Source organism: Meleagris gallopavo, chromosome 5 (genome assembly GCF_905368555.1).
Source record: "Meleagris gallopavo chromosome 5, MGAL_WU_HG_1.1, whole genome shotgun sequence".
Lineage (NCBI taxonomy): Eukaryota > Metazoa > Chordata > Aves > Galliformes > Phasianidae > Meleagris > Meleagris gallopavo.
The window spans coordinates 9762423-9780204 of record NC_139408.1 but is presented as its reverse complement, the minus strand read 5'-3'; the positions used below and the strand labels follow the sequence as shown (position 1 = coordinate 9780204).

At 41.8% G+C, this 17782-nt stretch overlaps 1 protein-coding gene across 5 annotated transcripts in view; it reads left to right on the top strand.

Moving 5' to 3' along the window:
* TUB (TUB bipartite transcription factor) overlaps nt 1-17782 on the top strand; it is a 136442-nt gene that overhangs the window by 51950 nt on the left and 66710 nt on the right. The window contains exon 1 of one of the 5 annotated variants that reach the window (XM_085224187.1): nt 16652-17135. The exons of the other annotated variants lie outside the window; for them this stretch is intronic. Coding sequence (XP_085080313.1) covers nt 17098-17135 — 38 coding nt within the window. The 5' untranslated portion in view covers nt 16652-17097. Of the gene's footprint in view, nt 1-16651; nt 17136-17782 lie in introns of those variants that run through there. 5 annotated transcript variants of the gene reach the window in all.

Sequence of the window (17782 nt, the reverse complement as noted above, 5' to 3'; positions counted from 1 at the left end):
AGGTTGTCCCTTTGTTTTTTGCAGACCTTACTGGATATGCTACGTGTCTTTGTTTTTCTCTGAGCCTTGTACTTTGAGATTTGTATTCCAGAAATCTCAGAACAGTAAAGATGCTAAAGCTGTATGCTAGCAGGAGAAAAAATATATATATATTTGTGCCTTCTTGGAAATTATTTTTCCTTCAACAGCTGCCTTGGTGTATTTTCTCTACGCTCTGCCTTTTATACTCTTTTCCCTCTTTTGACATTGAGGCTTGCTGCATAATGTCCTGCTGAAAAAAATATATAAGGTTTAAATGTAAAACTTACATTCTGTTCACGCCCTATGCGATTTCTAAATGAGGAGCTATAAATATGAACTCATTACTTGCCATAATGGCAGTGTAAGCTGGAACAGTCCTTCAGAACAAGAGTGTGAGGCACTCAGTACTGTTGGTTTAGATTTAAAAGATGGGTCCGTGAGAATAACCTCTCACTTGTGTTTCCAAGAGGATGACCCCAAACCTTGTAATATTTGCAGTCTAGTCTAGGCACTTGATGAGTTCTGAAGTGTTTTATACATAGAAAGATGCAAGGTAACTTTAAAATGTGTAACCCTTCGGAAGAAACAAATTCAAGTACTTCTATGTATTTTGATTGATTGGCAGTCTGAGGTTTGATTTAAAGAAGAATCTGCAATTTCTTCTCTTAGGGCAAGAAGGACTTCACTGATTCAATAAATATTACTTTTGAACGTTCAGTACATGAACAAATGATAGACACAGCCATCATAGTTTTCACAGAGTGTGAAGTGAATGGAATCATAGAATCATAGAATACCAGAGATGTTGACCACCTTTGGTGCTCCCTTTGTTTCCTGCTTTCAGCTCCTGCATGTTTTTACTGAAGCCCGGGAGTGCCTCAGGCTCCTTAGTACCCAGATTGTGTTAGCATGAAAATATGGATGCTGCAAAGCATTTGAATAGGCTTGAATTCCCAGTTTAAAACAGGAATGCTGAATGCCAAATTTGGCAGCATCTGGGAATTTGGAGGGAAAGCTCTGAACTTAACAGCCCTTGGGGTAGTATTATTATACGTGTTTGACTGAAACTCAGCATTCAAACAGCCACTAGATGCCCAGTTCCTGCAGAGCAGGAGCCTAACCAATTCCTAATTAAAATTCTGGCTTTAAGCGCAGAGGAGGTGGGCCAGAACAATTTTCTTACTTCCTTTTTACTGTCTTACTTCCTTTTTGTTGTCTGCACTACTTTCCCTTTTCACTGACTTCCATGGTGTCTGTTCAGAGGCAGAGCGGGTAGGTAGCAGCCTGTGCAACCCAGACACCTATTTTGTTTGTAGATGTTTCCAAGCAAGCAGAATTTTCTAGCTTTGTCCTTCTACGGCAGGACTCGCTCTGCTCATTGTCTCATTAGGAAAAGGAGGAACAAACTACTTGACACCCAACTGAAGGATGCTTTCTTTGGTGATGGAACTACAGCAACAGAGAAAAGCAGATCAGATTGAGAGACTGACCAAACCAGCTCTACTTTGACTGTTACCTTTTTCTTAGAGTGTGAATAACTTCCTGAGAGGTGACATATTTACAACAGCAGCTCTCCATCTTTTCTCCACAAACACAGACTTACTGAAAATAGAATCCTCAGACAGGAAAAGTGAGATAGTGATTGCAAGTGCACAGAGGCACCTCACACCATACATGAAAAGTATCAAACTGAAACGTATCCTCAGCAGCTTGTACCAGCTGTTACATTCATTATAGTAATTGCTACCATTAGTGTGCTATTAATATTTCTCTTACAAAATCGTAAGAGAGACCAAATCAAAATGCAACATCTATTCCGTCTGCAACCATTTTGGTTCTTTGTTGATGAGCCATATAAGCAACAATTGATGAGACATGGACACTGCTGCTGGAAATGGTTCTTAGGAGAAGCTTTATTTCTCCAAGTCACTGATCAAATTATCATCTTGTGCCAGAGGAGCAAGACAGCATCTTGCTCCTTTGGAAGGGCATCAGTATAATTGCTAATTGATCTGCCTGCCTACTGCACCCGAACTCTAATCCCTTGCAACATGCAGCAGGACACATTCTACATCTGGCATAGGTCTGTACCACTGCTACTGGAACCAGCAGTGAATGCTGGTGCAGTGAGCAGCCTTTTACCAAACAGAGCATTGATGACAACGTCTGAACAGCTGACTTAGCCTCTGGATTGGAAGCATCATGTTAAATCATCTTCAGATGTTGGCACTGGTGTGAATCAGAGGTAATGTCATTTGCACGGTGCTCGTATACCAGCTCTTTATCACCAGCATTTTCCTGGAAGAGCTTTCTTGTGGGCCAGGATTTGGCTGTACGTTTATATTCTTTTTCTTCCGTCTCCCATGGTTTTCCTTCTTTTCTTTATAGAAATTCTCATTTATTAAAGTGTTGTTGGGTCAGCATTCTTCAGCTCCAGTGCCAATGCAGTTCACAAGCTTGAAAAAATGATTTAATTTCAATTTTCTTTTTCACATAAACTATTAGAATGGAGAATGTTGCCAATTTAAATGACACCTATTCATCCAAATAATGAATAGCACAGCTGAGAAGGGGCTAGTTAATTTATCTTCTTCACCTCAGAAGAAAATGCAAAGCGAGGGAAAAAGTTGCTATATTGATGATTTGTGGCCTGATTCACTTTCAACAACTGCTATGGAAAAAATAATTAATCAGAAGTATATTGTGGCAAAAGTTAATTATTTAGCAATCAATAAATAACTAAAGACCATATTAGAACTAGTGCTAATGCTGCATACCTACAGCTATAATATATATTATTTCAGGGTAACTTACGCTCTTACCACTGCATGCTAAATACTTCTACTGAAAACAATTGGTCTTCTCATATACCTCAAAAACATCTCTGAAAAAGGCAGCCACTTCTGTCTGATAGCCTGTTGGGCCAATTGCAGACCAAAAGTCTTGAGAAGGCTCTGGCTAAGCATAGGAGAGAGATGGGCTGAGCTCCTGCCCCAGAAGGCTGCAGGGTGCTGGTAAAATACTCTCTAATTTCCCCCCCACATATGAATGCATGGGAAGTTACAAGTCTGCCTCAAAGGTTAGTCTTGTCACCCACTCTCAGAGCACATTGTTTGGCTTCATGGAGAGCGGTGGGAGAGGGAGAGAAATGTGCTATATCTGAGGGGAGGTGTTGCAGTTCTACTTCAAGGTAGTAAGAATATTTTTTTTTCCACCCTAAGATGTTGCTGCTTAATTAACAGCAGCCTCTTGCAAAAGCAAGTGCTCTGTTTCTTCCTGCATTGATAGGCATCCATCCTTTCTTTGGCAGTATAGCAGGTAGAGCTGCTATCTCTGAATCACGTGAAAGACCATTCCTATGCTCTCTGCACATCTTTCTCACTGCCTGGAGGGAGAAGGGTAGGAAGGCTTGTTCTGGGAGTTACTTCCATGGTTATCCTGGATTTCCCCTTCATCCTCACCTAGTGTCAGCTTGCTCACCCTCTGGGCTCAGGGAGAGGGAATTTGTTTGCTCATCAGATTACCTACCTCTCACACAAATTTCACGCCTTTTCAGAAGTGGAGGAAGGTTATATTCTCAAAGTGAACTCAGGTATTGAGAATACTCAAGTATTCTCAAAGCTTGCCCAGGACAAGCAAAGACCCAACGCAAAATTTGTCCCAGCCAAAATCCCATCCCTTCAAGCAAAGGGCAAATATAAAATCTGATTGACTTAGAATGAAAGAGTGGTCTATTCCAGAAGGGTCATATATAGCACTGATTGAGGCAGCAAAGTTTAATGGGAACCCTGGTTAAGTTTTAAGAGCTTGTCATTAACACTGCATTTGTCGGGTTTTACGATGATTCATGTAGCTTTACAGAAATAGTGGACCAAGCCTTTAGCTGTCATAAATCTTCACCACTCACTCGTGAATGAAGTTCTACTCGTCCCTATGGAAATTCTGAGGTTGATTTGCAGTTCTTATTGTTACAGGCAATATTTTTCCCTACATTTTTCCATACATTTGGCAGTATGAATTTCAATCGACTATGTTAATAAATCCTGCAGAATGCAGAGCTTTCTCTTCTGATTAATAAAAAAAAGTTGATCTCACAGAAAAACAGATATGTGGCCTCTCATTGGTAATGCAATTAAAAGTTCTGAGGAGATCTTGTTAGCTTTTAGCATTGCATTTTCCGAACGAAAACATCATTTGATGTTTATGCTGCAACATAAACAGCACTGACAGCAAGTTCAACTCCATTAATTCCCAAGTTGCATCCCTTGCAATAGGATAATGGTGAATACCCATAAATTTGTCCTTTTGAGTTCTGTTTCACACTAATATCCATGCAGTGTGTTGTGATCTGAGAGACATTGTAGCAATCTATTCATTTCCAAAATGCTGTTTAGTGGGACCTGCATTTCACTTCTCTCATTGTCTTTGCATTCAGCCTCTTCCCACAGTTCATTAATCTGAGCTAGGAATGTGGATCTTGATTTTCAGGAGGGGACAGAAAAACACAGCCGGAGAGCATCTGCTTGGTCTCCCCGGGGCCAGGAGCAAACTGAACTGCAGTGCTGAGGGGATCTGGAGAAAAAGGGGCAATGGACTGCTAAAGTTGGCTAAGGAAACTGAAATATAGGATATCATTTTAACTGGAAGTAAAGGGGAAAAAATCAGTAAAGGCCTTAAGGAGAGACCTGAACACATAACAGTGTGAACTGCCAGCCATTCTTTCAGGTAGATCATGCAGCTCTTAAATCCAAAGCCTCTGCGCTTGCAACCCTAGGAAAAAAAAATAATGCTTTGGGATTGAAATCCGATTTAAATTTAAATCATAATGATTTTTTTTTCTCATTTTGATTTTATGAACAGATGGACTGCAGCTAGCAGTTGCCCTTGAGGAGTCTCTAAAAATGTAGTTCTGTGAACTGTTTCCCTGAAGACTGATACAGCTGCTAATTCTTCAGCTATCTCTGAATCATCCCAATTACAATATGTCTTTATAAAATAATTACAGGTTTCACCCAGGAACTGAGCCTGACTCTGTATTTTTCATCGAATACTTATGTAGGGTTGGTTAGCAAAAGAGACAGCTTTACCCAACCAAGTTTTCAATTATTTTGCTTTGAACTTTTATTCTCTTATTTGATGTTTTGCTACCATGAAGCAGCTATACTCCCTTGGAAGTGAAATTGAAAAGACTTTGGCTGCTTTATCTGTCTATCTCTTTACAGTAGGAATTTGTCTGCCAGAATAAATCACAGAACAAAATTAGAAGAATTATTCGTTCAGATGAAGCTATTCAGACTGAAACCAATGAATTAATGATGATCTGGAAATGGAATGTTTCTGCTTGTGCAAAAGTTAGGCCACTCTTTCTCTGTGCATGTATGATATGGAAATACTTTCTAGAAAACAAAACAAAAGAAAAATAGTTTTAAATACAAGATAAGGATGGACCAACTAAAATTGTGTGACATTACCTCTGTGTTACATTGTTATGTAGGCTGGGTGGTACCCACATGGAATTGTCACCCAGTGATACAGATACAATTTATAAGAGTTCAGTAAGTCCTTGCCTTTCTGTATGTCCAGATATATCTTTGCCAATGCCTTTGCCAATGACAGGTACACTGCAACAGAGAGGGCAGTAAATAAAAGAACAGAGATGGCCAGTCATCCTGACAAGACAGCTCCTCACACACTGGCAGGTCTTTTCCTTCAATACACTTAGGCATGGCATGTAGGATGCATTCTGTCAACACAAGATTTTGTTCCCTCTGCACTTTCCATTTTTGCCAGTATTCAGGACAACTGTTATCCATGGCAGGCATCAGATGATAGTATCAATGTTTTTTCTGAAGAAATGTTAGGAACTGAGAGAGCCATAGAACTTCCACATGCCTTTATGTAATGATACAGGAGAAGGTCATTCTTTTCAGATGAGTTAGCAAATATTGGCAGTAAAATACGATTTTCAACTTCATAGAGGTTAAATCTTCATCTTTGTATTCTCAATTATTTTGATGCACATAACCTGTAATATATATGCAGTGCAGTGGAAGATTGCATGCACTTATCTTTCATCTAGAGGAATTTTCAGTGTATTACTGAAATGAATTATGGAAGGAGTCTAAATCTTAACTTACCTTCAGTTCAACACTGGTAAACTATTGTAACAGTATCGACCTGCTTTTTCTTTGGGGATATCATTAAAACCATTGCACTTTCTTGGATTTAATCAAGTAAGTTTCATTCTCCTATCTCAGAGTGCACAATCTGTTGTAGCTTGATTAAATGATTCTCATTTGGGGTAGAAAAATTTGGTTCAGAACTTCTGTACTGTTTTCTTGGAATTCTCTGCTGAAGATGTTTTGTGTTATTGTGAGAGAAATTCCCTGTCCCCTAAGGGATGGCTGGTTAAGGCACAAATGTCACAGCGATCGGCAATCGTATGCTTAATACTTCAAGCCTCATGAGGCACTTTGGTGACCTGACCTTCTTAAAAACCCAATAGATTTTAATTTATATTATGACAGCAAAGTATTTGGCTTGCAAATTCAGATTAGTTAAAGTGATGTCAGGTTTTTTTCCATGTTAGCTATTTGGTTTTCAGGTTTACAATGCAGTGCTCTTCATCTAGATAATAGCACTGCTAGAGCAAACAAATGCATCATGGCTCTGTGCTGCACCACAATTTGACTGCTTTGTGTGCTTACACTGTAAACATCGCATAAGGAAAAAGAGACCCAAGGGTGAAGTGACTTGATCAAAATTGAATAATCAGGCCCTGAACTGAGAATTTTATTCTGTTGATACTCATTCTCATGTGCTGTTTTCCTGCTTTGCAACCTCTTTTGATGCTCTACTTTGTTGCCTGGAGTTTTCTTGTTCTTCAGGGGCTACAGGTGTTCACAGAACTACCTTTGTTTGTGATTATTTTCTTTCAAGTAAAGGGGTGATAAATTGCTTCAGGGATGCAGCTGATGTCAGAGCAGGAGATGTAACTTCTAGCATCTCTGGAAATAACTTTGTGATGCCGGAAACCTGACAATTTTCAAGATAAATATATTTAATCAATTCGTTTGAGATTGCAAGTGGGACAGACGTGCGTCTTCTTTTGCATTTGCTTAGAATTCATTTCATGTCAGTGGGGAATGAAAATACTTATATATACTGGCATAAGTCATTGAGAGGTAGGTGCTAAAACAGCCCAGAGTCTCCATTTTGTGTTTGGTCAACATATGCTCATGTCAAGGCAAGACTATTCATACTCCCTAGTAATTTTTTACTGCTATCCAGAACTAGACTTATCTCCAGATGGAGGAAATATGCTCAGAGGAACTTCTGTTTTACTGCCACTCTAAACTCTCCAGTAGTTTGTTAAGCAGCATGCTGGTACAAAAAACTTTTTTTTTTTTCCAGTATTCTTTTCTGAATTACAGTTAAATTACAGGTGTGGTTTTGAAGGAAGTAATATTAACCGATTCTTCCAAGTATTCAAATTAATCTACAATTTTCTTTAACCATGTAGAGTTAGATTTAATTACAAATAATCAAAAATTATATTAAGGACAGTTAGCCCTTATTGATATAAAGATAAAATGATAAAAGTAGGCTGGTATAATTGTGTTTTCCTCTTCTCAGAAGGCCCAACTTGATCATATTAGGCTGACTGTAGAATAAACATGCATGAATGATTTGATCAATTTCAACGGATTTCTGAAAATATCTATTTATTACCAGTTATTTCCTTCCAGAACAAAACTTGCTGCTGAGCCGCAGACTGACTGTCCTATAATATCTTATCTCAGGCTAATAATACATCCAGATCTCTTGGTGAGTCTATGCACAAAGTGAGTAGTAAAAAGGAAAAAAAAAAAAATCACTCTTTAACTAGTACCTCATAGCTGGGGCATATGGCAGAGAAATGCAGAACCTCTGAGAAAAGAGCTCTGCGATGCTGGGATTTTTAAGTACTTTTTAGGACCATAGTATCTTTTTCTAGAGACTGATTTGTTTTTACAAGACTATTTGTAGACAACACTGCTATTCAAAAAAAAAAAAAAAAAATACACTGTATGTATTTCCTTTCAAGTGTTGTTCATTTATTGTACAGCTGGCATGTTTTGTAGAACAAAATTCATTGTCACCAAGTGGCAAGAAGTTGGCAAACAGAAGAAAAATATCAATAACCACCTGCTGCCACTTCAGGTGATGCATAACTTTGCATATTTCTCGTATGACTCATGTCTAATTGACTGACTTACTACAGTATCCTATTACACTACGTGATATTTTGGAGGCTTTTCATTGTTGTAGGATTGTGGGTTGTTTTTTTTTTTTTTTCAGCCTGCTGACATATAAACTTTTCCTGTGTAGTTTATCTGACTGCATTTTGTTCATCAACTCCAACTCTGCTTTTCTAGACCTGTAGACCCAACTTTCCTGTACTTTGGGTTGGCTGCTATTTTCAATATATATATTTTTCCCTTCCGTCTTTTCTCTCCTTTTCCACATCAATTTACCTGTTACCCTTAGTGAACATGTTTTCTAGATTGGCTATGTTTTTCTGTTTCTCTTTGATTTCATTTTCTTCTGTGAGTCTTGGTTTCACTGTGAGATTTCTATATAAAGGCCAGGTCTTATTGTTAACTGGACCTGCTTGAGACTTTAATTGGAAAACATGCTGAGAAGCACAAGAGGGAGTTTCTCTACGTCTTTGAGTCAGTGTCTCACCACATCTCTTTGCTACTACAATACAATACTACACTGGTAGTTAACAGGCTGTTACATTACCACCTTCTTACCGTACAGCAAGATGCTGTAGACAAGGATCAACAAATAGCAAACGTCAGAGTGAGGAAAATACTCAACAGTTCCTGAGGAAGAGGCTGTGCTTTTTGCAAAGTGGATTCTCAAGGACACTGGAACACTGTTGGGTTCCGAAGTTGGAGTAATGGAGAGGAAAGTTCCATGCAAGGAACATGGAGAAGAAGAGCTCAGAATTGTCATTAATAAGGAGGTGTGAAGAAAACCTCAAATTCAGAGATTAGAGAGAAGAACATCCATATACAACACAACACACCTACAGTAATTTAGGATAAATTATATGTCTGAAAATGGTCTGAGAAGCCAAGTAAGAATAGTGATTTCTGCAAAGCAAAATGAAGCAAAAATAAGATAGATTTCACCTAGGTATCTCCCTTTATGAAAATCTGCACAGGCTCAGATAACTTCGCATCCATTTAATTTCTATAAAATTTTTAATACAGAGATTCAAACTCACTTCCACTATTCAATTTCTCTTTCAGTTCTCAGCCCAAAGTGACTTGAAAAATGTTGCTTTACCTTTTGTCACACAAGAAAACTCTCTTTGAAGAACTTTTTTTTTTTTTAAATTTTATTTTTTATATGGGAATCTCTTATTAATGCATCCTTTTTATTTTCTTTACTTTTCTTTCTGTTATTTGGAGGTATATGTTTGTAATTAATTGCTGCTTAAATACTTACAATTTTATGTCCAGAAGGAAAATTTTAGAACCTTATCTTTGTGTCTGGCTGCCAGGAAAGTTATTTTGAGAGCAACAGTTGTTCCAGATTTTTTTTTTTACAGAAAAAAAAAAACAACAGATAAAATAGCTTTGATTTGTGAGGCAAGTCTGCACAAATCACTGATGAAGTTAATGAGGACAATGTGGTCTGCCAGATGTGGCTGATACAGGTCTCACAGAACTGTTAATAACTCAGCATTGGGCTCTTCTCTGCTGCATAAAAAGTGTTGGACTGAGGAGTGTAGTGTGGCCCTGTCTGTCCTGATACAGATGCCCCTTATTTCTGAGAGGGTGGCACCTTGTCTACTTCATGCTTTACCTTTGGGGTTTCCATTTCAGAGGGGCTGACAAACATATGGTCAATAACGCTGCCTGGAACTCCTGGGACGCCTCTGCAGGTGGGTGCCAAGGGTGGATGTGAAGTGCTGGAGGGACATTTTGCTGGAGGGAATTCTGAATTGCACGATGAACCCATGGAGACTTCCAGGGATAGGCAGGGAGCACTCCCCACGTATTCATGCATGGAGCTACCTCCTTGCCAAAGAGAAACTGCTCCAGAATCCTCCAGAGGAAGCTGCTCAGGCAGTTTCTGTTGGACTCTGTGACAGCTATAGCACTGAGAACCTGGCAAATAGTGAACTAAAACCTTTATAAGAATGTTAAAACACAACAACAAAAAAAGATGTCTTTAAGTTGGACCAAGTTATTGAACATGGTGGCTCGATAAATGCTTCTGTTGAGATATTTGGCCACAGCTTCTGTCATCTATTGAGGTAAAGTGATTAAATGGTGTGGTAAAAATCAATAACATTTCTAACTCTTGCAAACAAATTTTCATCCAGCTCTGTATGTTACATTTAGTGCATGCGTATATTTGAAATTATCATCAGGTAAGGTGCATTAGATCACAATTCAGAGAAACACTGAGTAAGCAATGCACTCTCAGCCTGTCCTTGTGTTAGTAAATACGAAGGATTCAGCACTTGGCACACAATACACAGAATATGCTTTGTATGCACTGCAGATAGATGTTTCAGTAAAGATGGATGGATCAATTCCTAGCTTACCTAGAGACTTTCTATATAGCTGTAGAAGATCTACATTTTGGCTCTTGCCTCAGGTTATCATCTCTCATTTGAATGCAACAATTTATTGTACTACAAAGATGATGTAAAGAAGTTATATTATAACTAGTGCCATATTTGCTGAAGTGTAGGCAAATGTGGTAAGTCAAGCTAATAAGTAGTATTAATTCTGTATGACGACCAAGTTATTTCCATTGCAAGCTCAAATGTTCTTAAACCACTACAGCAGAAAGAGAGTAGCAAAGCAATTATTGAGGTACTTATTCCTGCTCCTTATGGAAAGTTACACTGGCTTTATCTTTTTAAAGAAAGCAAATGAAAAGAATAACTCAATACTATTTAATCTTACATATCATCTGAAGACTTCAAGGACTCTAGCACTTTTTCTAATTACAAAAATGCTCAAATATTCTATAGTTAGTTTTGTATTTTCCTAGCTGCTTTAGCTCCGAAGAGACTAATTTGAATCTTTTTTCCTTGTACAATGAGCTTGACTTCATTTTAATTGCAACAAAGCATTAATTCTCTCAGACTCTGTAGGTCATTTTTTGTTCTCTAAATAAACCAACTTCTTTCAGTAGTCATGCTTAAAGAAATCTAGAGTACAAAATCTAGACTATAAAATTATGAGATCTTATCATGATGTACAAACCCCTATGGCAAAGCATTTCTGGTTCTACTAGGAGCATTTCAGTTTTCTGGGTTATTATGGCTTTTAAAGGCATATAAATCATGTCTGAAAGACTACTTGAAGGAAAGGAAAGACTAATATGAATATATATTTTAGGTTTTATCATTTCAGCAGGCTAAAACCTAGAATCAGAATGGTTTGGGTAGGAAGGGACCTTTAAGATCATGTAGTTCCAACCCCCCTGCTATACTGCTATAGGCCTGTTACTGTTTGCTAATAGCTTACAGGGCTTTCAGGATGGTTGTCCCATTCAGTTGCAAGAAGGAGCCTGTTTTTGTACTGAAAGGAACTGCAGGGTCCTCTAGACTTGCCATGATAACAAAGGGAGATAGGATAGTGTACGATCAATGGATATACAGATGATACAGTATATTCAAGAGCTTGGCTTAAGTAACTATACTAGAGCAGAAAAGGACACTCACGCTATCCTAGGCTCACATAGGAAACTCCAGTGAAGTGGATCTCCAGAAGAGATCCTTCCCTACTGGCAGTCAGCTCTTAAATGTGTCTAGGAGAGGTGGAGCCAGGCTCCAGCCCTTCCTGCAGCACAGGTGAATTGCCTTCACCTGTGCTCCCGTGACTGACTCATTGCTCACCTCAGGTGATCAATCAAAGGTTCAGGCCGTGATTCAGCAGCCCCATACAGATAGGCTCCCCTCTTGCAGGCTGTGAGCAAAAAACTGCAAGTTAGCTCAAAGCAATTAAATGAGTAAAAAGCACAACCGATATTTTGTGAAGGAAAAAACAAATAATAAAAAAAAAAGCAAGCAAAAACATCAGAACTAAAAAATTTCATTGATTTTAGGAGGAAAAAAAAGAAAAAAGTGAGACAATTTTCATGGGCAACAAATGCTATTTAGCTTGCTGTCTTACAGCCACTAGGAGTCTCCTCTATAAATGTCTGAAAATACTAAGCTGAAATTGGATGACATTATCCAATTTTGGATTTAAGCACTGTCACAGGAAAATTCATCCTACGCAATCATTTGTTTGTATAAGCATGTAGGAGTAATGCTAGAGGGCAGTAAAAATGGGAGGCTGAAGGGACACACAGAAGAATCCACTTCTAGTGGTCCCACTGGTTTTGGATGAGTGTTCAATGGGACAGCAATTCCAAACATGACAGAAGCTCAGATTATGATAATACTAGTTTCTTGCTCAAGTGTCAGTGACTATACGCATACCAATCACATGTTTGTCTCTGTGCAAGAGGTGGATTTTTTCCACCGTAGTACTAGAGTTACAGCAGAGAACCAGAGTATTGGCTATATGCAGTGCAAGAGAGAGTTTCTAACTGTTGCTACAGGATCTGCCATCAAACCAAACTCAAAAGTTAGCATGTGTTAGAAGCAGGCCACCAGTAGCAAATACCAGGACAGTGGTGGATGTGGTTTGATTTCTAGAGCTGGGAAACAGCTCGGAAGTCTTCACTCCTCGGAAGTTACAATTTTCAATATTCACTTTCTTCATAGGAATATGTTAGAGGTAGGTGTTAGTTTGATACTAGTTGCAAAAAAAAAAAAAAAAAAAAAAGTAATAGGATCACAGTGGAACTAGGCAAGTTCAAACTGAAGTGACTAAAGTGAAAACTTACTGTTTGGGTGGCTGGGGAACCCTATTCTGATATCACAGAATACATTTTATTTCAATGTGTTACTGATTGGTATTTATGCTTCACAGCCTCACAATAAAGAAACAGAAATGTAGTTACTAGAATGAGAATAGATGAAATACAGTAAGGCAAAGTGAGATTTCATGGAGAGAGAAAGAGAGAGGATCTACCATGCAAAGGCTTTGACAAATCCTTCATACAAAAATTCATCTCCTTTGCAGAGTTTCATCTCCATATACCACAAAAATTTTCTTGCAATAGTTGAAATTGGTATATTAAAATAAAGCATTTTAATAATATCAGGGAAACAAGGATATTTAAATTGGACTTCTTTCTGTTGAAATCACAAGGAGTGTGAACTTAGTATAAGCCTTCTCTAAAGCCCAGAAAAATGAGCAGAATTATCTTTATCATGTCTTTGGTTTAGCTGAAGTGTTTGTGGCTAAAATTACCACTGAATTCCTTGATTCTATTTATTTTATGTGAGAATTTGCTTCTTTTTGATCTGTGAAAGTTTAAATGCTCTTTATCTTACCTCTGGAGTCTATTCTGAATTTGTTTCAACACATTCCAAATCTCACTGCTTGGGAAAAAATCCACTGAACTTGCTGAATTTCACCTCATTATTATAAAACCTCGTATTTTGCATCTGGTCCTGGTTAGGTGCAGTTTCATTTTAAAATAAGCAAACAAACAAAATACCCTGGGTACACTTACACTCACAACTGATCTGAGCTTTGTGCAGAAAAGTTCATGAACTTTGTTAGGAGCTCTAACTTTGTAACGAATGCAGCTAAGTTCTATTTGGCTTGGTTTTACTTCAAATACTGTGGCTTGATTTTAGATATATTGGAATGGAAAAATCTACACACAGCCACTTCTGTAGCTATGCCAGCATAAGCACAAAGCTATTCTTTGTCACTTGGGGCTTAAATCAGAAACATCCAAGCCAATAAGGGAAAACCAAGAAGGTTTCTGTCCTGTTTGTGATATCATATGCTTTAAAATTCTGAATAGAAGTGTTTTCTGTGTTATGCTATGGACCTGATCCAGAGACAACAGCCGGTAAGATATCTTCTTAATAAGACCCAAAAAGCAAAGTTCAAGTGGGTCTCATGGATATCTTACGAATGAATTGGGGTCTGTGAGTCTGGGTACACGTTACACCACAGCATAGAACCAGGATGGGCTCACAAATAAAACTCACGCTGCTCATTGCTGCACTTTTCCTTTTGCTGAAATCAGCCTTCCTCGAGGCCAGCTAAAAGGACAAATGAAACTGGAACATAATTCAGTACTTATTCTGAGCCTGCCATGAGGTGTGCCACATACAGACTCTGTCTGCAGCACATAAGTTCTGAACAGTGCTGTGCTCACTGCTGCAGAAGCAACTGCACATGCTGAAAGAAGAGAATATAGATAAATAAGGATCTCCCCACAGAAGATACTCTGTGCTTTATTTCAGATTAGTGTGTACATTCACCATTCCTCTTTTTTTTCACAGCTTAAATGATAATACCTAAATTACTCCTCACAGTGAAATCAGAACTTTTTATGTTATTAACCTGTACTTTTAGGAAAGAGCTTGCATTGGTTTCTTATTTTAGACCTTGCTTAGGCTCTGCCTACTACATTTCAAAGGAGTCCTCTTGCTTTGATGTCCTGCTCTCTACCCAGATTGCCAGAAGGCTTTCAGTTGCAAATGCAGGTGTTTCCAAATGTTAGATGTGGCATATTATTCATCAAGTAAATCAAAAAAGGTATTAGTAGGACACTTAATTTACATAGGGGACAAAATAAGAATAATTGGCGAGGTACCACAAGATACATGAAGATGGTGAGATGCATTTTGCAGTGGATGGCAGAAGTTTCCATCTATATTACTGCTTTCCATGTTTTTGTATATTCAGAATTCAACATTTAAAGCACTGTTTTTCCAAGAGATTACATTGCCCATCATGTTGGTGTATGCAACTAAGTATGGCTTTTGAGAAGTACAGTTTTCTTTACAGATAGCATCTGGAAATCATCACTGCTTAAAAAGAATATTTTTTGCATGCTGGTATTTTTTCCTAATTTTTGTTCTAGCATGAAGGAAACAGTCCCCTGCAAAGGCCAGCTCTTTGCTGAGCTGCTGAGTTATCACAAATGTGAGTGATCAGGTCTGCCTTCCAAGGGCAGTTCTGAGGCTTGTGGGACAGCAAAATGAATGCCTCAGTCATTCTCCCGTCGTTTAACTCTTGCACTGTCACCCAGTTCGCTCTGTGCACCGTGTATTCAAAGCAGAGGGACATCCAATGGAGCCTGGTGAGCTGGGACCTTGCTCGGAGGTAGAAATGTGCAGTGTTTCTGCCAGATGCAGAGGGCTTTCTGCTCAGCTCACCTGCTGCATCCACAGGGGCAGAGTACTGCTGGTAAGAAAGAGCCAGAGCTGCTAGATAGATAGGCAGCAAAAAAGCAAGTGGCCTGAGATGGCAAGGTGAGGGAGAATCACTGTGGGGGAGGATTAAGAGGAAGACTGAGAACATAAGATGACACTACAAAAGGAGACAAGAAAGCAAATTATCTTTCCTTCTGGTTCTGTTTGCACAGTTTTCCTGATATCTCTTCTCTGTATCAGCTCTCACTGGAGGGAAGCTATCTCCTGCTCACCCCCATCCTCTAGGACACCCTGATGGGCCTGCATTTTTGAACATCTAGAAACCTTGTGCATTTTGTATTTGTTAATACAAATGTGGATTCAGGCTATTTGAATTACAGTAAGCGCTTCTATGATTCATACAGCTCAAAGGTTCAGAGGGAGCTTTTGATATGTGATAGATGCACTAGCTCATTTATCAGATTTTGCACTTAGAGCTTTTTGAATGTGGATAATCTAATCATCAGTCTTGAGAGCTTTTGAGACTGAAAACAGGAAACTGTTCCTTTCTAGGAGAGTTTCTCCTTCCCTCTTTTCTTTCTTTTCTACAGGAGCCCTAGTCAATGGGCACGCTTAAAAAGCACACAGCGTAGCACTGAGAGATGGGCACTTCAGTTGGTAGCACTGAAGGCCGTTGTTTTACATTGGCAGGCTGTGCCCGATGGGAGCTGAGATCTGTCAAAGCCAGTGTTCAGCACTGGTCAAGAAGTAGTGAATCATCTTAACCACATGGATGCGCGAGAATTCTTTCTTAATGGCAGATCTCATTTAGACCTCCGGGAAACGTTTAATTCCTGTCTCTAACTTTTAGACAAAATAACTTTCCAAATGCTCAGGAGACCAAATGACGAAATACCACTTCTGGTGCCTGCTAAGCATCCTTTGATGCCTCTTGGTTTTCGGGCCGTGGTCACACTGAGGTTCTCCTCTCTTTGCCTTTCAGAGGCACCCCGGGAGCCGCACCAAACTCGGGCGCTGTTTCTGTAAGGGCACAGCCAGCAGCGGAGCGAGGGGAGGAGAGCAGCCGCGAGGCGCCCGGCCCGCACACCCGGTTCCCTCCTCAGCGGCAGCGCTCAGCCGCTCGGACCGCGGCTCCTCAGCCATTTTGGGCCGATGCGCCGGGCTGGCAGGCGCTGCCGGCAGGGCTCGGCCGAGAGATGCCGAGCTCAGGCCGGGTTCCGCGCGCCCCATTCACGCCCCCGTGCCTCACGCCGCCGCCCGCACATGCCCAGTGTCGTGGCGGGCGCCGGCCGTGAGTCAGTGGCGGCGCGGCTGACGGGGCAGGGGCGGGCCCGGCGCGGAGGGCGGCCCGCCTCGGCCGGGCGATGCCTCAGCGCGGCGGCAGCGGGGGGGCGGGCGGATAGCGGCAGCAGGGACGCGGCGCGGCCGCCCTGCCTTTCCCTGCCCGCCGCCGGCCCTTCCTCCGCCCCTTCCCTCGCCTTCCTCCCTCCCCCCCCGCTCCGGCGCCCGTCTCAGCCGGCGCTCCGGGCGGGGAGGAAGGGCCGGGAGCCGCCTCCCGCTGCCCCCGGCCGCCCCCTCCCCATGCAGCCCGGCCCGCCGCGGGGAGCCCTCCCCGGGGGGATGTTTCCGCGGCCGCCGCCGGGATAAGCGGCGCCCGTCCGCCCCCGTCTCGGACGGAGGATGCTGCCCGCGCCGCGGCTTGCTCCGACTCGGGCAGCGGCGGCCGCCAATCCCTCCTCGGCTCCGGGCAGCGTCGCCAGCGAGAGATGACTTCAAGGCACCAGGCGGACTGGATCCCCTACAGGTAGGGGCGGCCCCCGCGGCCGGGAGGGTCCCGCGGGACGGCCGCTCCGGGACGGCCGCGAGGGGGAGGGCGGGCCCTGTCCCGCCTCCGAACTCGGGTCCGGTCCCACGCCGCCAAGTTCGGGGCCGCTCCCGGGGGAGAGAGCCGCCCGAAGCGGGCGGGCAGCACCCCGCCGCCGGCCGCTCCGCGCTCGTTCCGTGGCCGTACGGTCCCCCTCCGTCCCTCGGAGCTGCCGTGGCGAGCGGCGGGATCGCCATGGCAGCGCCCGGCGGGCGGCCGCCATTGGCTCCGTCGTTGCCATAAGCTACCGGAGCCGCCGCGGCCGCTGCCCGGGAGCCCCGTGCGTCAGCGGGAGCCGAGCCGGGCGGGAGGAGCGCTATCGCCGCCCGCATCGCCCCAGCGCTCCAGTCGTTGCTGGAGTAGGGGGTATGGCTCGGTCCTGGGCCGGGGGTGCCGAGCTCGGGGCTGGGATCTGTGTGGTAAAACCCCGAGTGTTTTTTTTTTTTCGGGCTGACCACGTTGCGGCTTCGTTGTTAGAGTTGGAATCTTCTTCTCAAACTATCGCAAAAGGAATCGTGCGCGCCTTCAAAAGGTGTCCTGCGTAACGCAGCACGGCGTGCTTGCTTCATTCATTTCTTTGTAAAACG